At 43.9% G+C, this 25,917-nt stretch overlaps 1 protein-coding gene across 2 annotated transcripts in view; it reads left to right on the forward strand.

The window, feature by feature from the left end:
- Positions 1-25,917, forward strand: part of LOC112249942 (receptor-type tyrosine-protein phosphatase F-like) — a 318,952-nt gene that overhangs the window by 38,033 nt on the left and 255,002 nt on the right. For both annotated transcript variants that reach the window (XM_024419699.2, XM_024419707.2), the window contains exon 2: positions 16,693-16,887. In XM_024419699.2, the coding sequence (XP_024275467.1) occupies positions 16,785-16,887 (103 nt within the window). In that variant the 5' untranslated portion in view covers positions 16,693-16,784. The remainder of the gene's footprint in view (positions 1-16,692; positions 16,888-25,917) is intronic.

The following is a 25,917-nucleotide window of genomic DNA, read 5'->3' on the forward strand; positions in this document are numbered from 1 at the left end:
TCTTTCCCTCCCTTCATCCCTCTCTCCCTCCAGCCCTCCTTCCTATGACTAGTTCACACTCTTTTATGTCCCTCTCTCCTTCCCTCCCTCCCTTCCTCCCTTCTTCCTTACCTCTCTCTTGCCACTCTCTCATTTCCACTTCTCTCTCTGTCACTCCATCCTGCAACATTCCAGATCCCCTCCATCCCTCCTTCCCTTTCTCCCTCCCATGACTCTCTCATTACCACTCTCCCTGTCACTGTCCCTCTCTCCCCTCCCTCTATCCTCCTCCATGATTCAGCCTTATTAGTGTAATCACACCATTATCTTGTGTGTCAATACTTTGTACTGGGGGCAACGTTATTTCATAAATATTTTATGACAGCTGAGGCTCAGTCTCAGGCTGGGCTTGGCAGTGCGATGTGTTGTGATAGCATGTCCTCCAAGACTCGTCTGCTCGCTCTCATAATATTTCAAGGGAACTCAAGGGCATGCTCTTTCAGGCTGCGTCCCAAATGGATCCATATTCCATACATAGTGCACTACTTTTGACAAGGGCCAATGGAGCTCTGATCAAAAGCATTGTACTACATATGGAAATGGGGTGGCATTTGGGATACATACCCACTGTCACTCTGCTCTCTGTGTCTCTATGCTCTAGTAATTAGCCACTGTGGTGTAGAGAAGAAGTGCTTAACTGGGCCTGATTCTTACTGGTCCCTCTGCAAAGCAAGGCAGCAACACTCACACCACGGTGGTCCCAGCTCCCTGCTCCAAACTTTACTGAAAGTAAACTTCTTTATCCTCACACTTTATCCGTGGTGTGAAAAGTGATGTTTGCTATAAAGCCCCTTAATAAGATCTGGTGCAACCGATTACCTACAGAAGTCACATAATTAGTTGAATAAAGTCCACCTGTGTGCAATCTAAGTGTCACATGATCTGACACATGATCTCAGTATATTTACACCTGTTCTGAAAGGCCCTAGAGTCTGCAACACCACTAAGCAAGTGGTGCCATGAAGACCAAGGAGATCTCCAAACAGGTCAGGAATAAAGTGGTGGAGAAGTACAGATCAGGGTTGGGTTCTAAAAAAATATCCGAAACTTTGAACATCCCATGGAGCAGCATTAAATCCATTATTAAAAAATGGAAAGAATATTGCACCACAACAAACCTGCCAAGAGAGTGCTGCCCTGAAGGAGCTGCAAAGATTGGAGATTGGAGTATCTGTCCATAGGACCACTTTAAGCCGAGCTGGGCTGTAAGGAAGAGTGGCCAGAAAAAGTGTCCAGAAAAAAAACATTGCTTAACTTCTTAGGGCTGCAATCCTGTTAACGGGATCGATATGACAACAGCCAGTGAAAGTGCAGGGCGCCAAAGTGGGCAGGGCACCACACAAAGTGCAGGGCACCACAGCGTCCGATTTCAAATAGACTTTACTGCGATAGCACCACAAATGATTGTTAGGTGACCACCAACTCACAGAAAAACCCAGCCATTTTTCCAGCCAAAGAGAGGAGTCACAAAAAGCACAAATAGATATAAAATGAATCACTAACCTTTGATGATCTTCATCAGATGACACTCATAGGACTTCGTGTTACACAATACATGTATGTTTTGTTTGATAAAGTTCATATTTATATAAAAACATCTCAGTATACATTGCGCGTTACGTTCACTAGTTCCAAAAACATCCGGTGATATTGCAGAGAGCCACATCATTTTACAGAAATAGTCATTATAAATGTCGATAAATACAATTGTTAGACATGGAAATATAGATATACCTCTCCTTAATGCAACCGCTGTGTCAGATTTCAAAAAACTTTACGGAAAAAGCAAACCATGCAATAATCTGAGACGGCGCTCAGAAAATAAATAAAATTATCCACCATGTTGGAGTCAACATAAATCAGAAATCACATTATAAATATTCCCGTACCTTTAAAGATCTTCATCAGAAATCACTCCCAGGAATCCTATTTCGACAATAAATGCTTGATTTTTTCGATAATGTCCATTATAATTGTTCAAGTAGCTACTTTTGCGTTTAGTACACAAATCCAAACGCTCTTGCAGGTCCATATGAACGTCGGACGAAATCTTCAAAAAGTTATATTACAGGTCGAAGAAACTTGTCAAACTAAGTATAGAATCAATCTTTAGGATGTTGTTATCATAAATATTCAAAAACGTTCCAACCGGAGAATTCCATTCTCTGTAGGAAGGCCATGTGCAATGCGCATGACAAGGACCTGGCTCTCTGCCAGACCACTGGCTCAAAGAGCTCCCACCCGGCTCCACAACACAGTAGAAGCCTCATTCAAGTTTCTGAAGACGGTTGACCTCTAGTGGAAGCCCTAGGAAGTGCAATTTTATCCACATCCCACTGTGTATTCAATAGGGGCTGGGTTGAAAATCGTCCAACCTCAGATTTCCCACTTCCTGTTTGGATTTATTTTCATGTTTGTGCCTGCCATATGAGTTCTGTTATACTCACAGACATCATTCAAACAGTTTTAGAAACGACAGAGTGTTTTCTATCCAATACAATGCATATATTAGCAACTGGTATTGAGGAGCGGGCTGTTTACTCTGGGCACCTCTGGGCACCTTTCATCCAAGCTACTCAATACTGCACCTGCAGCCATAAAAAGTTTAAGAAAAAAATAAGCAAACACGTTTGGTGTTCGCCAAAAGGCATGTGGGAGACATGCCTTTTGGCGAACACATATGGAAGAAGGTACTCTGGTCAGATGAGGCTAAAATTGAGCTTATTGGCCATCAAGGAAAGCGCTATATCTGGCACAAACCCAACACCTCCCATCACCCCGAGAATACCATCACCACAGTGAAGAATTGTGGTGGCAGCATCATGCTGTGGGGATGTTTTTCATCGGCAGATACTGGGAAACTGGTCAGAATTGAAGGAATGATGGATGGTGCTAAATACAGGGAAATTCTGTTTCAATCTTCCAGAGATTTGAGACTGGGACGGAGGTTCACCTTCCAGCAGGACAATGACCCTAAGCATACTGCTATAGCAACACTTGAGTAATTTAAGGGGAAACATTTAAATGTCTTGGAATGGCCTAATCAAAGCCCAGACCTCAAACCAACTGAGAATCTGTGGTATAACTTAAAGAGTGCTGTACACCAGCAGAACCCATTCCAACTTGAAGAAGCTGGAGCAGTTTTGCCTTGAAGAATGGGCAAAAATCCCAGTGGCTAGATGTGCCAAGCTTATAGATTCATACCCCAAGAGACCTGCAGCTGTAATTGCTGCAAAAGGGTACTCTACAAAATATTGACTTTGGGGGGTGAATAGTTATGCACGCTCAAGTTTTCTGTTTTTTTTTGTGTCTTATTTCTTGTTTGTTTTATGATTTTTTTTTAAATAATCTTGAAATTGGTAGGCAAGTTGTGTAAATCCAAATGATACTACAACCCCCCCAAAAAAATCTGTTTTAATTCCAGGTTGTAATGCAACAAAATTTGAAAAATGTCAAGGGGGTAAATACTTTCACAAGCCACTGTAATGCACTACTATAACAGTTTCTTATATATAATATATACTACTATAACAGTTACTTACACTACCATTCAAAAGTTTGGGGTCACTTAGAAATGTCCTTGTTTTTGAAAGAAAAGCACTTTTTTGTCAATTAAAATAACATCCTAACACAGCGTTGTACACAGCGTTTCCAGGCAATTTCCTCAGAACAAGAATAGATGAGATTCGGAAGAAAGTTCTTTGCTTCTGGCCATTTTGAGCCTGTACTCGAACCCACAAATGCTGACGCTCCAGATACTCAACTAGTCTAAAAAAGGCCAGTTTTATTGCTTCTTTAATCAGAACAGTTTTCAGCTGTGCTAACAAAATTGCAAAAGGTTTTTCTAATGCACAATTAGCCTTTACAATTATAAACTTGGATTAGCTAACCCAATTGGAACACAGGAGTGGTGGTTGCTGATAATGGGCCTCTTTATGCCAATATAGATATTCCATTAAAAATGTTGATTTACAACATTACCAATGTCTACACTGTATTTCTGATCAATTTCACGTTATTTTAATGAACAATAAATTTGCTTTTCTTTCAAAAACAAGGGCATTTCTAAGTGACTCAACTTTTGAACAGTAGTGCATATAATGTGTATACACTACTGCAACAGGTACTTATATATAATACACTATATATACAACGTGGACACCCCTTCAAATTAGTGGATTCGGCTACTTCAGCCACACCCATTGCTTAAAATTGAACACGCAGCCATGCAGTCTCCATAGACAAACGTGGGCAGTTGAATAGTCTAAGTGAAGAGCTCACACAAGCACACAGAATGGACTACTGACTGCTGAAGCGCGTAGCGCTTAAACATTGTGTGTCCTCGGTTGCAACACTCACTACCGAGTTCCAAACTGTCTCTGGAAGCAACGTCAGCAAAATAACTGTTTGTCAGGATCTTTATGAAATGTGTTTCCATGGCTGAGCAGACGCACACAAGCCTCATCATCTGGCAGTCTGAAGGACTAATCTGTGTTTGGGGGATGCCAGGAGAACGCTACCTGCCCGACTGCATAGTGCCAATTTTAAAGTTAGGTGGAGGAGGAATAATGGTCTGGGGCTGTTTTTCAGGGTTCTGGCAAGACCCATTAGTTCCATTGAAGGGAAATCTTAACGCTGCAGCATACAATGACATTCTAGATCACTCTGTGCTTCTGACTTTGAGGCATCAGTTTGGGGAAGGCCCTTTCCTGTTTCAGCATAACAATGTCTCTGTAAACAAAGCAAGATCCATACAGAAATGGTTTGTCGAGATCGATGTGGAAGAACATGACTGGCCTGCACAGAGCCCTGACCTCAACCCCATTGAACACCTTTGGGATGAATTGGAATGCTGGCTGCAAGCCAGGCCTAATCGTCCAACAGCAGTGCCTGGCCTCACTAATGCTCTTGCGGCTGAATGGAAGTAAGTCCCTGCAGAAATGTCCGATGTGTATGACAGCTTGTTCCAGTTCCCACCAAAATCCAGCAACTTTGCACTTCCATTAAAGAGGAGTGGGACAACATTCCACCGGGCACAATCAACAAACTGATCAACTCTATGTGACGGTATCTGTGACCAACAGATGCATATCTGTATCGCCGGTCATGTGAAATCTATAGCTTCCGGCCTAATTAATTGAATTCAATTGACTGATTTCCTTATATGAACTGTAACTCAGTAAAAGCTTTGAAATTGTTGCATGTTGCCATTATATTTTGGTTCAGTGTAGTTGCTGACACCCTACAGTCAAATTTTGGCACTAGTAGAGTAGCTTTTTCCGCAATATAAACCACTCCCCTCTGCAAACACGCCTTCTCCGATGTTGGTTACAAGGCAATATTTATTTTAAATAAGGGTTGCTGGAAGGACCCCTACTTTTTCATCACACCCCACATCCTATCCATCCATATTTCTCTTAAGTATGGGAGCACTCTTATGCTGTCTGGTCCTCCCGCCTGTCTTTTCAGCGACGGTCTCCTTCCAAGAGACTGATGGATGTGTGAAGAGAGTACATTCCTCCCTCTTATAAAACTCCAACAACCCTTTCACAACTCATTAGCACAGATGTACGAGAGCAGAAGGGTTTGTTTTGTGAAGGGAATGTGTTCATATTCTGCATTAATTCTGTGTTTAGGTCCCCATGTGTGTCTGTAGGACTTTCAGATGCTCACATTCAACCTTTTCTCATAGGGTTGGTTACACACTCATGATCTAGTAGTAGAAGGTTATACTTATTATGCATTACAGACTGGACTGGACATTAGGGAGACTTAGGTGTCCAACTCATACTCGTGTATTAGAGAAAGTGTGTCTTATCGGCGTGTGAAACTCAGTGGGCACAGCAAACTCAATGGTGTCCATCTAACTCTGGAAAGTGTTAAATGTACACTATTTCCAGTGAACATACAGTGGGGCAAAAAAGTATTTAGTCAGCCACCAATTGTGCAAGTTCTCCCACTTAAAAAGATGAGAGAGGCCTGTGATTTCCATCATAGGTACACTTCAATTAGGACAGACAAAATTAGAAAAAAATCCTGAAAATCACATTGTAGGATTTTTTATGAATTTATGGTGGAAAATAAGTATGAACTGGTGGAAAAACACTTGAAAATGTGGAAGATTTAACTCTGTTGCAGTGTTTCCCATTCAACTCTTCAAGTGTTCAAATTAACTTGATTGTGGTGTTTGCATAGCTCTACTGTAGTGTAATACACTGAGTGTACAAAATATTAAGAACACCTTCCTAATATTGAGTTGCACCCTTAGAACAGCATCGATTTGTCAGGGCATGGACTCTACAAGGTGTCGAAAGCGTTCCACAGGGATGCTGGCTAATGTTGACTGCAATGCTTCCCACAGTTGTGTCAAGTTGGCTGTCCTTTGAGTGGTGGACCATTCTTGATACACACTGGAAACGGTTGAGTGTGAAAATCCCAGCAGACACTAACCTACTACCATACCCTCTGGCCCCTGGGGGTTCTTTTACACCACCTAGTGTTAATTTCAGTCTTAGAGAGTGAATATCACTCTTGAATCAACACTAGAAATGTTAAACAGAAATCAACACTGGCCAATTTGCTGTGTGTGTTAGCCACACTGTCATTCATTAAAGTTAAGTCTACATATCTTTATAATCTCTATAAAACATAACATTCCAATTAGCACAATGTAAATGACACCAGACTGGGTGACTAATCACAATAAAAAAGACCCCTCCCACACCTGCTTAGCACTCTCCCCTCCCCTGCCAAATGGTTTCACTGCACTAGACAGCCAGTAGACCATGTAGGAGCACCCCACTAAATGTATTAGTACCCACTGTAACTGTTCCCCAGGTCGTTGCTGTAAATGAGAATGTTTTCTGTCAATTTACCTGGTAAAGTAAGGCTTAAAATAAATAAATGAAATCTGAGACACTGCCCAGTAAGGCAAAATTACCTTGAAAATGTATATTTTATGAATGTTGACAATGCATTTTACAGTGATGTTGAAAATACTTATTTTCCAGACAAAAAATTAATAATTTACAGACTTTGAAATGTATTATTTTTTTGGTCATCGAGTCTATGGAAAAATTTAAACCACACATACATTCTCAATATAGTAAGCATAGATAACAATAACATAGGAAAGAAGAGCCAACATAACATTTATTAGTTCTCTCATCTGTCATTTCCAGAGCTATAAAACAAAAAAAAATCATTTGACCAATCTACAGATTTAACCAACTGATCACTTCAACTACCACAACATTCTCATTAACGGTTACAGATTTTTTTTATTTTCTTGCTATGACTGTGATATGTTGTTGTTTATCTACCTTAGTTGAATGCACCGACTGTCAGTCACTCTGGATAACAGCATCTGCTGAATGATCAAAATGTAAACACAAACACTTGCAAAGCATGCTGGGTATTATTGTAATGAGCTCTGGCCCCAAACAAGCATACATTTTTATTGAACTTTTATTTAACTAGGCAAGCCAGTTAAGAACAAATTCTTATTTACTATGACGGCCTACCAAAAGGCAAAAGGCCTCCTGCGGGGACGGGGGCTGGAATTTAAAATAAATAAAACATTTAATTAAAATATAGAACAAAACACATCACGGCAAGAGAGACAACACAACACTGCATAAAGAGATATCTACGACAACAACATAGCATGGCAGCAACACGGTGCAAACATTATTGGGCACAGACAACAGCACAAAGGACAAGAAGGTAGAGACAACAATACATCACGCAAAGCAGCTACAACTGTCAGTAAGACTGACCATTACTGAGTCTTTGAATGAAGAGATTGAGATAAGAGTGTTTGTTGTAGCTCATTCCAATCACTAGTGGCAGCGAACTGAAAAGATGAGAGACCCAGGGATGTGTGTGCTTTGGGGACCTTTAACAGAATGTGACTGGCAGAACTGATGTTGTATGTGGAGGACGGGGGTTGCAGTAGATATCTCAGATGGGAGGAGTGAGGCCTGAAAGGGTTTTATAAATAAGCATCTGTCAGTGGGTCTTGCGACGGGTATACAGAGTTGACCAGTTTACAGAAGAGTATAGAGTGCAGTGGTGTCCTATAAGGAGCATTGGTGGCAAATCTGATGGCCGAATGGTAAAGAACATGTAGCCGCTCGAGAGCACCCTTACTTGCCGATCTATTAACATTCCTGGGACTAAATCTGAACCAAACATAGACGTGTATGTTTGGGCCAAATAGACATTAGGATTGGTTCAGATTGGGTCCGGACCGGACCAAGAATCAACGTCCTTGGACTACACAAAAAAAGACGTCCAAAAGACATCGCAGGACTGTAACTGCTTAGTGGGTGTAGTTCTTCACTGAATCATCCTCCTCTCTCTGTGCTGTGGGGAATTAGACTCACTACCCCCCCCTGATTTGTCTTTCACCTCCCACAGTGTCTCTGAAGTTATTACTGTTGATATGTTCACTGCTAAATGGGGTTCAGTGAAGTAAGTAAGTGGAGTATCAGTAGACTGTACAGGAATGTAAGGTGTACCATGTTAATCGAGCTACTGTGGGATCTCAGATAGCCTAGCATTTCACTAAATCATCCTCCTTTCTCTGTGCTGTGGAGGATGAGACTTTAACCTCTTTAGAGATGGTTTGTCCTCCAGAGAGAAAGAGCGAGAGAGAGAGAGAGATTCTCCCTAGGGGAGTCACATCCTCCCAGCCCTGTACCATCTGCTGGGAAAAGATATCAGTCCCCCCCAAAGAGCATTCAGCTGTAAACACGCTTGACTTTGGCTCTCTCGAACCACCAGTCGTCACAGGGTGTCATTGAGACAAAGCAACAAAGCAGGCAGAAAACTCCCAAGAGTTAGTTTAACTTCAGTCTCTAGTAGTGTTTGACTGATACCGTGTGTGATCCTCTAAGTAGTAGCTATGGGGTGTTTTAAGGAATAGGGAAAATCAGTGATCTGACATAGAAGCAGGGTACTTGTAGTCTTCAGTTGTGTTTACTATTTTTGGGCACTGTGTGTGATGCTCTAGTAGTTGCTGGCTGTTGCAAATTTAAAGCTCATTATTTGGACTTCATTTGACCTTTTATTAGACCTAATTTAATATGATAGATACACAGATCAGCGATCTGAAATAGACACAGGGCATTTGTGTAGAGTACCTTTCTATGGGGGGGTGGGGTGTTTTAAAATGGTCAAACCAAGGATAATTTTGCTATTTGGGGTTCTACTAAGCTAACATATAGAATTCATTTTAACCCTTGTGTAGTCTTAACATTCTGTATACTCCACTTGTCCTAAGGGTAAAAAAATGACTTGCCTTCACTAAACCCCTAAAATAAAGCATCTTTATTGAATTTTAAACCCACAATCTATTTTGCATCAAGAAACAACCTGTCATTCATCACAAACTTTGAATATCTGGGTTTTCCCTCTTCACAATGCAGAAAGACTGCATTTAATCAGTGGGCACCACTCATTTTTATTACAACACACACGTCATAATTGATTATTATTATTCATATTGTTGCTACAGGTACTGCATAGGTGTAAACATACATTTATTTAGGAAGAGCTCACACTTGTATAGCCTAAGAAAGTAGCAGAAATGTGCAGAAAGTAGTTTAGAATGCATTTTATGAAGTGAAACAATAAGAGTCATTAACTTTTTTGGCAACATAGTGATACATATTCTTAGATACTGTACAATGAGGAATTCAACTACAAAATACTAGTCTCCTCCCATTTTTTTAATCCATTGCCATATCCATATCCATTGAGAAGTATTTCTCACATGTGCAGCACATAGTATTTGTTTTACAGTCCTTTGGGGTTCAGAATTGGCATCTCCTGCTCTTGCCTGCCTCAGCTGCAGCCTCAGGTGGATCAGGACAACGTTCAGCCCCCTGAACAGCTTTCAGTAGCGCTGCCGAGGCTGCTGTGAGGGGGAGGCGCTCCCTTCTTTGAATGTGTGGGGTTACAAGTGCCTTTCCCAGCTGCTCCAGGAACACCTTCCTCTTGTCCCGCTTATCAGGCATCCAGGTAGGGTTGATCTTATTCCATATCACGAAGCCATTGTATGAGGACACATCAATGAAGTTATGGAAGATGACCAGGGGGCAGCAGGCAGTCATCCTCCTGCAGTTGTAAGTTCCAATCACCTTGTCCAGGTTGTCTACGCCTCCTTTGTTGTGGTTGTAGTCCAGGATGATGGCTGGCTTCCTGTCCTCCCGATCACTGGTCTCAGCTGTTTTGTGCAGTGTGCTCAGGAGGACCACATTCTTGTTCCTCTTTGGGAGGTAACAAACTAGAGCGGTGGTGGGGGTGAAGGCAAACTTTGATGAGAAGGCCTCTCTCCCCCTTGTTGCGAGGAGTGCAGGGGGGAGCTCAAGCTTGTTCTTTCTAACTGTGCCAACCATGGTGATCTTCCTCTTCAGGAGCTGCTGGCTGAGTTCAATCAGTAGCACACATAATCTAAATTTCTCTTTGTGTGTGTGTGTGTGTTTTTTTGTGTGTATGTGGGTGTGTGTCTTTTTGTGTGTGTGTGGTTTACAAAATATTTTAAGACAATCTTTGTACCCTGCTGGTGTACAGCTTTCATGGAAATATGAAAGGTGATGTTTCACTTTTTCTAATGTTGGGGTCACTCAAGGAAAAATCATAAAATTTCAAGTTGAATAAATATCATTTCATTTTTTACCCTGAAGACAACACAAGGTTTAAGATGGTCACATCAAGGATTTTAGGGCTCCCGAGTGGTGCAGCGGTCTAAGGAACTGCATCACCGTGCTAGAGATGTCACTACAGACCTGTGTTCAATCCCGGGCTGTATCACAACCAGGAGTCCCACAGGGCGGTCACAATTGTCCGGGTTAGGGGAGTGTTTGGCCGGGGGGGCTTTCCAAGTAGGCAGTCATTGTAAATAAGGATTTGTTCTTAACAGCCTTGCCTAGTAAAATAAAAAGTATAATTTTGCTATTTGATTTTGAACTTTAGCACCCCTTTAGGGATAAAAAAAATATTAACAGATTTGTTTTGATGAAACATTGAATTTGACCTTACTGCTATTAGTCCATAGAAACCCACTGAATAACAGATTCATACATGGAAAAACAGATAGTAAAAAAATGTATCAAAAGGAAGTGTCTGTCATGTATATGAGAGATATAAGAAAGATCAGGAAATTCTATATTGTTTTTTGACCCTTAAACAGCATATACAAATATTGTCATTAAACTTCTTCCATATATACTTCATGTTTTTAACTGGTACCGGGCTACCTTCAGACGAGTGTTTTGAAACCTGTGGGCATGGTCACGTTGGCATGAAGAATCGGGAGACAGACGCAGGAATGCGTAATAGACGTTTTTATTGTACCCAAATCACTGCATGCCGTGTAAAGGCATGGGGACTAAGTACTAGGCTACTTTTCCACGTATTCAAAATACAGTGTAGAAACCCAAACAAAAGAGCGAGGAGTACCTCAAATAAATAACACACAGGACGAGACCCGTAATCATCTGCGCAATACGTGCCACAACACACAGCACAGGTACTCACACACGCACCAACGGACATAGTAACAATAATGGACAGCCCAATGGAAACCAAAAAGCACACTTATACAAGTACTAATCAGTGGGAATAGGGGACAGGTGTGCATACTGAAAGTTCCGGAGGGATCTGTGACAGTACCCCCCGACACGCTGCATATGCAGCGCAACAACACCGGCCTCAAGGACGATCACAGGAATGCAGTGTGGGTCGATCAGGGCCCAATGGAGCTGCCTAAGTTGCGACATCGTCGGACGGGCCAGTAGCAATGGCATCGGATGGACCGGTTGTGCTGGCATCGGACAGGCCAGTTGTAGCTGATGAAGTTGCATAGTCGGACGGACCCATTGTGGCGACTTCGGACGACCCAGTTGCAGCTGCCGAAGTTGCAGCGGTGCTGAACGGACCAGTCGCAGCGTCGTCGGGCGGGCCATTCCCGCTGTCTCACTTAAGGGTAGATTATTCTGTCATGTTGGTATAATGGGTCGGGAGACAGGCGCAGGAATGCGTAATCGGGTTTTTTATTTCTTACCTACAATACAACGTGTAATGTAAAGGCAGGGGACGAAAACCAAACAAAAGAGCTAGCAGTACCTCGAAATAACACTAGCGCACAATGATTATCACACAGAATGAGACCCGTGATCATCTGCGCTCTACAATGGCACGGAAGCTTAAACAACAAGGCACAGGTACTCACATGGCCAACGGAAATTGTAACAATTAATCGACAGCACCATGGTGAACGAAGGGCACATGTATACAAATATAATCAGTGGGAATGGGGGCTAGGTGTGCGCAATGAAAGTTCTAGAGGGATCCGTGACAGGCATCCTAGAGAAAAACAACCAAAGTGCCTTTTTGTGAGATTCACACCTTTCCATAGTGAAAATGTATATATTAATGTGTAGCCCAAACTGCATGGACATCGACTCTATTAAGCCAATGTATAAAGAAAAAACTGATATTGGGATAAACCTCCACTTTAAGGGATTTGAATGAATGAATGAAGAGCAATAGTACTCTGTCAAATAATACTGACCGGATTAAACTATCCATTTACATAAAGGACCTCTTCTCCAGATATCACCCAACCTGTGTTATCTCTGAGGTATTTCATTTACATAAATGAATGGCCCAGATAGATTCTGTATTTCAGTTAAGGCTATGAAATGGCAACGCTGTCATAATCAGATATAGTGTGTATCAAAGTGCTGGCTTAAGTATGATGTATTGAAATATAAAGCACTGATACATTTATAGAGTACTAGGCTACTTTTCCTTTCAGCATTTGAGCAGTAGACAGATCCACTCTATGGGCCTACAGTAGAGATTTCTAATTAACAAACTGTTTGAAATGGTAACACTATCCGACATGAAGCAGTCAATTTGCAATATGGGGATTAAACAAGATTACAGATCAATCTAGCAACAATAAAACAAGTTGCCGGTGGATGGATGAGTGGGTTTTAGAGCAGTACAGTCTTGTTGAGGCTCTCTCTCTCTCTCTCTGTGTGTGTGTGTGTGTGTGTGTGTGTGTGTGTGTGTGTGTGTGTGTGTGTGTGTGTGTGTGTGTGTGTGCGTGTGGCTATCATTTCCCTGAAATCCTTTAATGCACTCAAACAACATGTTGTCTGGAATTAGCGTACATGCACCATATGATCTAAGAATACGTAATGTAGATGCATCACTTCAGAGTTCACAGGTCAGACCGCCTGTCACATTAGTGAAATAAATTAAAGTAGCCTCCTGCACACGATGCTATATCATTGCCTTACTGATGGTACTGTATAGAACAGAGAAGGAATTATTTTCCACAGTCTTATACACTTTACACGAACACCAAACCAACAACTCATCACCCAGTCATTTACAATTAGAGTTTATGGCTTGCATGTATGGGTGAGTGTGCTTGTTTCTCTTTAATTGTCACTGACAAACATCACTACTTAGTTTCAACCCCATAAAGATGGCTCTCTAAACCTGGGATGTGTTCATTAGGGCGCAACGATCCTGATCTTCATGTCATATATTTTTACATTTGTTTGTTGAAGCCTCAAGGGAGGCTGATAATCTCCCAATAAGGCGCAGTCAGGCAATGTATGTTTCATGAGTCTGTTTGTTATTGAATCAATGAAGTTAGAAGTCTCAGAAGTGAAAGCTCTGATGAAAGTGATGACTCTCCAGCTAGCTGTCTCAGCGAGGAGGTCTCATGCAGTGGCACCATCTTGTTTCGAGAGAGATGATTTTGGACAGGGGAGCGCTGCGGATGCTATTGATGCCGTGAGATGCTTTCAACCAAACTCTTTGAGATGAAGGCACAGGAAGACAGAGCAACTGAGCAAATGGCACATCACAATTTTTGAAAACCGTCTCGTTTTTAAGTGTGAAAGATTTGTTTGTTCTGTAATTGAAGTTTTTTTGCCTGCATGCTAAGAGGAGAGAGAGAGAGACGTTGACATGCAAGTCAACATCTAGTTTTTTGCCTTTTTCTTCTTTTCATTAACATGTTCATTATGAAGTTAAGAATTCAAATTATATGCATTTAGTCAGGTTGCAAGTGGATGATGTAGGTCTACGCAATGTCAACCTCCTCAATTAAATTATACGTTTTCCCGCAAAGATGACAACACTTTCTTCAAAATAATGGCTTAGGAGTGACAGCACTTTCACCCCCCACTGGCTGTATCTCCATGAATGGCAGCATTCATCCAAAGCACGCACCCACTTTTGAGGACAACATGTTTTCATTCTGTATTAAAAGTAATGAAATCAGTCAATTGAAGGACCGAATCTATGGATTTCACATTTCTGGGAATACAGACATGCATCTGTTGGTCACAGATGCCTTAAATAAAAGGTAGGGGCTTGGGTCAGAAAACCAGTCAGTATCTGGTGTAACCACCATTTGCCTCACGCAGCGCGACACATCTCCTTCGCATGGAATTGATCAGGCTGTTGATTGTGGCCTGTGGAAATTTGTCCCACTCTTCAATGGCTGTGCGATGTTGCTAGATATTGGCATAAACTGGAACACGCTGTCGTACAAAATCGATTAAGAGCATCCCAAACATGCTCAATGGGTGACATGTCTGGTGAGCATGCAGGCCATGGAAGAAATGGGAAATAGTACACAATTCTACCTTCCAGGAATTGTGTAAAGATCCTTGGTGCCGTGCATTATCATGCTGAAACATGAGGTGATGGTGGCAGATGAATTGCACGACAATGGGCCTCAGGATCTCGTCACTGTATATTGATAAAATGCAATTGTGTTCGTTGTCCGTAGCTTATGCCTGCCTATACCATAACCCCATCGCCACCATGTGGCACTTTGTTCACAACATCAGCATACTGCCAAATTCTCTGAAACAACGTTGGCGGCAGGCTTATGGTAGATATATTAACATTCAATTATCTGGCCAATTGCATGCTCCCTAAAAACTTTACATCTGTGGCATTCTGTTGTGTGAGAAACTGCACATTTTAGAGTGTTTTTTTCATTGTCCCCAGCACTTGTGTAATGATCACGCTGTTTAATCAGCTTCTTGATATGCCACACCTGTCAGGGGGATCGATTAACTTGGCAAAGGAGAAATGCTCACTAACAGGGATGTTAACAAATTTGTGCACTACTTTTGAGAGAAATACAGGCTTGTAATGAGCCTGGAATAACCCTCTCCTCCCCAAAACCCATTGGAGGAGGTCAAAGGGCCCTCTCCTCTGATCTTCTCTTCCAATGGGGTTTGAGAAGGAGACAAGGAGAGAGGACACAAGAAGTTTGCAATTGAGATCTTCCCATAGATTACATTCCAAATGGCATCATATTCCCTATTAAATGCACTACTAGTAGTGCCCTATATATATATATATATGTTCTTTTTTTACCTTTATTTAACTAGTCAAGTCAGTTAAGAACAAATTCTTATTTTCAATGACAGCCTAGGAACAGTGGGTTAACTGCCTGTTCAGGGGCAGAATGACAGATTTATACCTTGTCAGCTCGGGTGTTTGAACTTACAAACTTCCGGTTACTAGTCCAACGCTCTAACCACCAGGCTACCCTGCCACCCCCGGGTCATCGCCATGGTGTGGGGGAAAAAAAGAGTCCACCTAACCAACGTTTATAAGTTTGAGCAAAGCTAGCTCATTGAAATGACACAGTGGATTTGCTATTCAATATTCAGCTAATTCAGTTATTCAAGTTGAATGTAAAGGATTACGTTCTGTCAAATCCTTTTTGTCACTCTCCTCTATTTCTATTATTGTATTATTAATCCAATCATTCAGACTATTGTGTGAATGAAAGGACAACATCACCAAGTCATTGTTAAGGGTTAAACCTTCCCGACCGCCTCTGCCTTGGACAGGCTTCAAACAGAGATTGACTGTACCTATGGCAGTCTTGGCAGCGCAGCAGCCTTGTAGTTAATGTTTGGCTCTGTCTATCTGAGAGAAATGTGAAGAAAATGACATAAATGGCTTGCATAAGCGTGGTGCCTTTTTGTGATTTGCGGTCCATTTGTGAGAGGCAGGTGCTCAACTGTAATTATGCTGAAGATGACTAGCGAATGTGTGTGTGTTTGTGTGTGTGGGTGTGTGTGTGACGATTCCTGGCGGACCCAACAACCATGTGTTCCTTCAATGTGTTAATGTTTTGGAAAACACACACACACACACAAAGTCTCTCCCTTACGGGCCTGTCACCGGTGGTCCCCAGAGTGTATCTGTTGTGTGGGTGTTTGTATCTAGGTTCCCCGGGGCCCCATTCTACATATTGTAGGAACCATTTAACGTCTGTGTTGTCTACCTTGTGTTTACCTATCTACATATGTAGTCCTATTTTAGTCTGGTCTGTTGGATAATTCTGAACCAACGATGAGACTGAGATTTGTGAAGCACAAGTAGTGGCCATTTGAACTATTTTACAGTGATATATTTGACTTGCAGTGACTGTGATTGATTTGACTTGCAATGACTGTGCTATGCGGTTGGTTGTGCTACGTATTTAGTTGAACGCACACAGATTGTAAGTCTCCATGGACAAGACTTTCTGGTAAATAACTAAATGAACATGCAATACTAACCCCATATCTTTCCTGTCTCCTTTCCCAGCTGTCACTATGATTGTGTGAGCTCCTAGCCATCGAGCGGAGTGGGAGTGTCGGTAGGAGAACAGAGGCGAGAGGAGTGCCTACACCAGGACTATGGCGCCGCACCACCGGCGGGCAGAATATCCCCTCGCCAGGGGGGCCGTGCTTATCCTGCTCCTGGGCTGTCTGGCCCTGCCATCACCATCCCATGCAGACAGTGAGTAACACAATCATATCGATGATACCTCCATAGATATATGCTGTATATGCACAGTATTCTTATACTATTTCTGTGTACACCCAGGGGCAGACTGAGACCAGAAATCAGTTCTGGCATTTCTAACACACTGGCCCATTTTTCCCCTTGAGGCCCCCATAATTAGCCAGATAGTGATCATTTTTGCACAAAAAAACAATGTTAGACAGACCCACTAGGCTAAAAATGGACCAGCCCTTCTAGCATTTTCCCGAAATGCAGATGGTCAGTCTGCCCTTGTGTACACCAGAGACAAGTGTGCAGAGAGAAGTGTGCAGTGCTGCATTCTGCCTGTTATTGTATAGCTTGGGGAGGTATTTTCCATTGGCTATAGGGGCTGGTTTCCTAGACTATAGGGGCTGGTTTCCTAGATCCAGATTAAGCCTGGTCCTGGACTAAAAAGCTTGCTCAATGAAGATTCGCCATAGAGCTATATTGTTGATGATTCTCTAATACTCTTTCCGTGGATACCTTCACCTGAGATGCACCAGAGAGAAAAGTGCTGCTTTGTATGACCAGAGATGAACCAGTTATCCTTACCATTTCCCCCAACTAGCCGCAGCTCAAAAGGTCATCGGGCAAAGTTGAAATGACACTAGAGCTGGCTGTAAACTGTTTGTAATCACATGACATTGCTTTCTGGTATGGCTCCTGTAGTAGTATAGCTTTGCAGAGGTATTTTCCATAGACAAAGTCCTGCAGGCAATAGGCCTACATTATCAATTTGTAAACTGAGGATGTTAAGGAAACAATGCTGTGACACATTCAATTATTTAAATCCCTGCTTGAACTAAGTGTTCCGTTTGTTCACTCTTATATCTATCGCCTCCTAACCTAAACAGATTTTTACCTAGGTAATGGTCCATCCTGTTGTGATCCATCAGCAGTGCCAGACTCTGTGACATGTCTGTTCTCTCTCTGCTGTTTACTCACATTGTTACCATGAGATGTTGTCTTGTGGAATCTTTTCGACCTCTCACTGCTTGTGATACCAGTCAGATATCTTGACTTTAGACCGTGTGAAAACAGTGAGTCTTGAGACCATCCCAGAACCCTATCAGCTTTTCTTTTGTGTTCTGGGGATCATTGTTTGTACTCTGAAGGAAGACTCGCTAACTCTTTGTTTGTTCTGAGCCTTCTTCATTAATGAATCAATGAATTCCAGTGATTCTATGAGGGTTTCTCTCAGACAGCCTTCTTAGCATTCTTGTTTTTCTAACCCCTCCTCAGTCATCCAATGTTATTCTAATGGCACACGGGGCAGACAATGGCAGGGACTTTGCAAATAGAGACTATGCTTGAGACTGCGTTTAGAACTCTCAAGTGCCAGACATAAAGAGGAATATGACTATAATGTAACCCTGTCCTCTCGATCCTAGTAACCTATCTATCAGTTTAAACAGTACAGCTCAACCCTGTCCTCTCTAGCCTGTCAGCTTCTATGTTACAGTATTCAGTAGGCTGAAGTGTAATGATGCAACAGTGCATGAAACCCAGGCACTTATACTACCACACGTTACAGTGACTAGAGATCAGGCTACCCTTCCCCCAACCCCCCTGCCCATGGCTGATAGGTTGGGGCATTGTTAGACTTGGAATATCAACTGTTTCTCTCTCCAACACACATTGTTGGTGTCCCCAGGGTGACTAAAGCATGGGCTGTCTTATTTTACTGACTTCTGAGCAGCATGTTGCTCTACCGTGTGCGTGCATGTCTTACACTTACAAGTTGAAATTGAAGATTGCATTATTGTAACCAACAAATGCATTAAGCAATAACTTGTCACATTTGTTAGGATTCCTGATTGATATATGTGAAGGTCAGGTCTGGGGTGAGGTAAAGTAGCTAGACAGCAAAGAGGGTGAATCCATGAACCAGACGAGCTAATGCAATCATGTTGTTTGGGTGTTTCCCATGAGAGTCCCATTTCAGTAAGGCACACAGGCACACACACATCCACCCACACCTTCACACGCAAACACACACGCACATACAAGCACACATACCCAGGCACACACACACACACACACACACACACACACACACACACACACACACACACACACCACACCACACCACACCACACCACACCACAGTAATCTCATTACTGCACAGCATCCTAGGGGGGAGCAGTACTCTCTTTAATCGACGTGACATGCTTCATGTCAAATTTATGATGATTTTTAATAGAAGGAATTAATGAGACAGAAAATGTAATATTCCGGGCCGCTGTGTGTGTGTCTGCGTGTGTGTGTGTGTCAGGGAGGATGAGTGTCTGGGGGTAAATCCACTCACTGACAGTTCAGTTAGATACTCTGTGGGGTTGCACATCGAGGAGTAGAAAAAATGTTTTGTCGGCACAAAAATTGTTTATAGTTTTAAGGGAGGACAGCTAGCAATGTGAGAAGGAGCTGAAGCTTAAAAATAGCTGGGGCTGCCAGAAAGAATGCATAGTTCTGTAGAGTGAAACCCTCTTACTCTACCTGAGATTAGGTTAGATTTACTGACACACACAGTAGCCTACCCCATGATGTTGCCAGTTACTGGACCAGCTAAACCTTGCCATAGCTGCAATATTGTTTGTACATTTCTTAGCTTGATAAAAGTACTAGTGATTGAGATTATCTTAAATGTATGATTAATTATGTGATTAGATACACGTCTAATGTCAACTTGAACTCCAATCCCACTAGATAACTGCTATCTTCCCAATTCCATTAAATGGATTCCATGACTTCACGCCAACACAAGCAAAGACTCAATGGGATAGTTTGTTAAATAGCCTGCCCCATATTTGCTACATATGTTGAACATGTTTGCAGTCAACATTGTTCTAGTGCCGAGGTGTCAACGCAATCGGCCCACTCTAGTGTAGCCCTGAGAACGACTTCTACATAAAACATCCTCCTATCAGGCTGAAAATGCCTTAACTCGATTGAATGGGTGGCCGCCGAACAAAAAGGGGAAGATATGCTTAGCTGTGCGAAACATACTGTATATTGCAGTCTGGACATGGACATACCAAACGTATTCGATATGCAAGATTAAATTCACTAGGTTATTGATAAGCCCAAAAAAGACTACAATTCTAATAAAAACAAAACAACAACTTGTTTTAAATAGGCAATGTTTAAACACAGTTACAGACACCGTAATTGGTTCCCATTGGTGTATAATACAAACAAAGCAACTTAGACTATGGAGGGATTTGAGCACATCCAAATTTTTCACAGGGGCTGGATAAAGATCTAATATAAAGAGGAAGAGAGAAAGGGGGAATGTCCATTCACTGTTATACTGCTCGCAAATGTTTTATAATAATCAAGGATTCATCTTACAGATCATATTTGCACTTCTGCACAAATAGCAGACAAAAACGTATTGCATTCGAGCCATGTACGTTCTCACCATAAACAGTGAATCTATCTAATTCATTTTTGTTGTTGTTGTTTAATTTTAATAAAAACCAATCAATCTATTTTTGAAACCAATATTTCTAAGTACGTTCATGTCAGAACCAGGATATCATAAATCTCTTCTCTCATTGCATGGCACTGTGTGCACACATAGGCCTAATTATCTTTACATATAATATTTGCACATTTATACAAAATAATAGGCTCCTGCTAATTGTATTGTTGTCTATGTGCGAGGCAGATAAAAAAATAACATCTCCTGTTGATATGGCATTATAGGAGGACTGCATAGTTTGGAGGAGCTCGTCTTTGGTAATTGGACATGAGGCGCTCTTTGAATATGGGGATGGATAGCCTACTTGTGAATAATGATAAAGCATGAGTGCAAAACCCTTTAAAATGATTCTCAGTAGACCATTTAAACCCCTTTTATTCATAGGCTACTTTGGTCTTAATTAATGGGAGGGTAGGCTATGCTTGGTTTTTAATCAAATTAAAGTTAATGGGGGAGGAAACCAATAAATGTTATGTTCAAAAAAGGCACATCTCTCCTCCCATGGACACTGTGCTTGATGGCTGGATAGGCTGCACTTTCACTCTCAAAATCCATGCCATTATCAACTGCTAAATATGTGTACATGATCAATAAAATATGATTGGATTTTGATTTGATGTTACAAATTCTAGATTTTTGTCTTGGTGGCTAACGTTTCTTACCTGACTAACGTTAGCTAGCTAGCTAACATTAGCCACCTAGCCACATAGGTAGAATTCCTAACATATCATTGGTTTTGCAAATTCGTAACATACTGTACGTTTTGCAAATTTGTAAGATATTGTACATTTTGCAAATTTGTAGCATATAATATCAATTGTAATTCATAACATAAGTTTAGACAAAATGGTGATGGACATCCACAAATGAATACACACCATATGAAACGTAACATATCCTACTAAATTGAGTATCTCAGATTTACTTACAGAATAATATGAAATGGTCTGAGAGCAGGAAGCGGTTTGATGTAATCGACTTTCCTATCAGGTGAAATTACGCAACAATGTGTTTATTGGTGCCATATATCTAGGTGATATTCGACTTGTAGATCAGGTACATTGCCCTTTATGTCCCAAATGGCATCATATCCCATATATAGTTTCCTACTTTTAAATAGTGCCATGAGGGTATAAAAGGAATAGGGTGCCATTTGGAATGCAGACATTTGGCTCAGATCAGTAAGATAGAAAATGTTGTGGTTCGCATTCGAAAACACTTCATAAATGGAACCATTCCAATTTAAATGAATGAGATGACACCTATTCATTGAAATCTTTGTAATGCAATCTCTTGATCTGTCTCTTTGTATTGGCATATTACACAACATTAACATGGTCAACAAGAACAGGAGAAAAGTAAAAGATATTGGAGTCATGTAAAAAATGGCACACTCACATTGTCCAGCCCCATGACCAGGTTTGGAAATTGAACTGTCTAACATCAGCTCAATTGTGTTGAGGTGGGAGGGGTGGTAAAATTTGAGGTTTGTCCTTAAGAACAATCACAAAAGTGTCAATTTCATGCAGCGCTAATGGGACGTTTTAAAACCCACAAAAAGCAGTTTCTAATGGTAACGTAGTTGATAATGGCATGGATTTTGAGAGAATACGTGTAGCCTATCCAGCCATGAAGCACAGTGCCTATGGACGGAGAGATGTGCCTTGTCACGAGTCCGACCGAGGGTGTTTCCTTTTCCCGGGCGGGTGGCGCTCGGCGGTCGTCGTCACCGGCCTATTAGCTGCCACTGATTGTTTTTTCCTCCCCCTCCTTGTATGTTTAGTGGTAGCACCTGTGTAGGGTTAATTAGTTTGTCTTTATTAGACAGCCGGCCCGCCTGGTTGTTGTGCGGGATTATTTCATTGTAACCTTCGGCTCTGTTGTGTTTTGTATGTTACTTTTGTGAGCACCCTGTGGTGTGTTAAGCGCGATTAAAAAGACGCACAGCATTGAAATTCTGTTTCCTGCAGTTGACTCCACACCCACGACACCCGGAGCATTACAGAATCCCGCACCTATCAAATTGAATGGAGTCAGCAGGAGCAGCAGCCAACCCTCTCCCATCGATGGAGGAACGGGTTCTCCACCACACCACCGTCCTCCATCGGATCGGAACCGCGATGGATCAAGTGATGGAGAGAATGGACCGATGGGAGAGGAGTGGTCTCCTCTCTCCACCTTCGGCACCCACGGTTCCGGACTCTCCATCTCCCGACTCCAGCACCCTCCGTCTGACGCTACCGAAGGCTTATGATGGAGCTGCGGCGGGTTGCCAGGGGTTTCTGCTTCAGCTGGAGCTATACCTGGCCACCATCAGACCCACTCCCTCAGGAGCAGAGAGGGTGAGTGTCCTCATCTCCTGCCTCACGGGTCGTGCTCTGGAGTGGGCGAACGCAGTCTGGAATGGCCCAGACTCAGCGGGGAGCACTACCCAGAGTTTTCCCGCCGCTTCCGTGCCGTGTTTGATCACCCTCTAGACGGCCGAGCGGTGGGAGAACGACTATTTCATCTCAGGCAGGAGAGGAGGAGCGCCCAGGATTACGCGCTGGAGTTCCGGACCTTGGCAGCCGGATCTGGGTGGAACGACAGGGCCCTCATGGACCACTACAGGTGTAGTCTCCGAGAGGACGTCCGCCGGGAGTTAGCGTGTCGGGACACCACTCTGTCACTGGAGCAGCTGATTGACATGTCCATTCGACTGGATAATCTGCTGGCTGCCCGCGGGCGTTCAGAGAGGGTCCTGTGCATTCCACCACCCAGCCCCTCCGCTCCCATTCCGATGGAGTTGGGAGGGGCTGCGCCGAGGGGTACCGGAGGAGGAGGCCTTCCCTGCACCAACTGTGGTCGGAGAGGACACACGTCTGATCGGTGCTGGGGGGGTCCGTCTGGGAGTAGAGATGGCAGGCGGAACGCTTCTCGGTCACCCCAGGTGAGTCAGCATCAAACTCACCCAGAACCCCTTGTTGGCCACATGTTTGTCTTAACTTTTTTCCTTTACTTTTTCCCTCTTCCCAGCATAGGGCGCTAGTCGATTCAGGCGCAGCTGGGAACTTTATGGATCGCGGACTCGCCCTTAAGTTAGGGGTTCCGCTGGTGCCGATAGATTCTCCCTTCCCCGTGCACTCCCTAGATAGCCGGCCATTAGGGTCAGGGATGGTCAGGGAGACCACGGTCCCACTGGACATGGTGACGCAGGGGAATCATAGGGAGCGTATCAGTTTCTTTATTATTGATTCGCCTGCGTTTCCAGTGGTGCTGGGGACTCCCTGGTTGGCCCGGCACAATCCTAAAATTTCGTGGAGACAGGGGGTTCTCCAGGGGTGGTCAGAGGAGTGTTCTGGAAGGTGTTTGGGAGTTTCCATCGGTGCCACGTCGGTGGAGAGTCCAGACCAGGGTTCCACGGTGTGCATTCCCCCCGAGTATGCCGATTTGGCAATCGCTTTCAGTAAAGTGAAAGCGACTAAATTACCACCTTATCGACCGGGAAGGGATTGTACGATAGATCTCCAGGTAGACGCTGCGCTTCCCAAGAGTCACGTGTACCCGCTGTCCCAGGAGGAGACGTTGGCAATGGAGACATATGTCACGGAGTCGCTGGGACAGGGGTACATTCGGCCCTCCATTTCACCCGTCTCCTCGAGTTTCTTTTTGTGAGGAAAAAGGAGGGAGGTTTGCGTCCGTGTATCGATTATAGAGGTCTAAACGCCATCACAGTGGGGTATAGTTACCCTCTACCTCTCATCGCTACGGCGGTGGAATCGTTCCACGGAGCGCAGTTCTTCACAAAACTGGATCTCAGGAGCGCGTATAGTCTGGTGCGTATTCGGAAGGGAGACGAGTGGAAAACCGCATTTAGTACTACATCAGGCCACTATGAGTACCTCGTCATGCCGTATGGGTTAAAAAATGCTCCAGCCGTTTTCCAATCCTTTGTAGACGAGATTCTCAGGGACCTGTGCGGGCAGGGAGTGGTTGTTTATATCGATGACATTCTGATCTACTCGGCTACTCACACCGCGCATGTGTCTCTGGTGCGCAAAGTGCTTGGTAGACTGCTGGAGCATGACCTATACGTCAAGGCTGAGAAATGCGTGTTCTCTAAACGAGCCGTCTCTTTTCTGGGATATCGCATTTCCACCTCGGGGGTAGTGATGGAGGGTGACCGCATTAGTGCCGTGCGTAATTGGCCGACTCCGACCACGGTAAAGGAGGTGCAGCGGTTTTTGGGTTTTGCCAACTACTACCGGAGGTTTATCCGGGGTTTTGGCCAGGTAGCGGCTCCCATTACCTCACTGCTGAAGGGTGGCCCGGTGCGTTTGCAGTGGTCAGCCGAGGCGGACGGAGCATTCAACAGGTTGAAGGCGCTGTTCACTGAGGCGCCCGTGTTGGCGCATCCGGACCCCTCTCTAGCATTCATAGTGGAGGTGGACGCGTCCGAGGCTGGGGTGGGTGCCGTGCTATCACAGCGCTCGGGTACGCCACCAAAACTCTGCCCCTGCGCTTTCTTCTCAAGGAAGCTCAGCCCAGCGGAGCGTAACTATGATGTGGGGACCGGGAGTTGCTAGCGGTGGTTAAGGCACTGAAGGTGTGGAGACACTGGCTTGAGGGGGCTAAGCACCCCTTTCTCATCTGGACCGACCACCAGAATCTGGAGTATATTCGGGCAGCTAGGAGACTTAACCCACGTCAGGCAAGGTGGGCCATCTTCTTCACCCGGTTCCGGTTTACTTTGTCTTATAGACCGGGCTCCCAGAACGTAAAGGCTGACGCACTGTCCCGCCTTTACGACACGGAGGATGGGTCCACCGAACCAACTCCCATCCTTCCCGCCTCAAAGTTGGTAGCCCCAGTGGTATGGGAGGTGGACTCGGACATCGAGCGGGCGTTACGGGCTGAACCCGCGCCTCCTCAGTGTCCAGCGGGGCGAAGGTACGTGCCGCTTGGTGTTCGGGACAAACTGATTCGGTGGGCTCACGTCCTACCCTCCTCGGGTCACCCTGGGGTGACGAGGACAGTGGGGAGCCTTCGGGGGAGGTATTGGTGGCCTACGTTGGCTAAAGACGTTAAGGGTTATGTCTCCTCCTGTTCAGTGTGCGCTCAGAGTAAGGCTCCTAGGCACCTTCCTAGAGGGAAGCTACAACCCCTCCCCGTTCCACAGCGGCCATGGTCACATCTGTCCATAGATTTCCTGACCGATCTTCCGCCGTCTCAGGGGAACACCACGGTTCTAGTGATTGTGGATCGGTTCTCTAAGTCCTGCCGTCTCCTCCCGTTGCCCGGTATCCCTACAGCCCTACAGACTGCGGAGGCGTTATTCACCCATGTCTTTCGGCACTACGGGGTGCCGGAGGACATCGTTTCTGATCGGGGCCCCCAATTCACGTCTCGGGTATGGAGAGCGTTCATGGAACGCTTGGGGGTCTCCGTCAGCCTGACCTCCGGTTATCACCCCGAGAGTAATGGGCAGGTGGAGAGAGTGAACCAGGAGGTGGGCAGGTTTCTGCGGTCGTATTGCCAGG

The sequence above is a fragment of the Oncorhynchus tshawytscha genome, linkage group LG01, assembly GCF_018296145.1.
Source record: "Oncorhynchus tshawytscha isolate Ot180627B linkage group LG01, Otsh_v2.0, whole genome shotgun sequence".
NCBI classification, from domain to species: domain Eukaryota; kingdom Metazoa; phylum Chordata; class Actinopteri; order Salmoniformes; family Salmonidae; genus Oncorhynchus; species Oncorhynchus tshawytscha.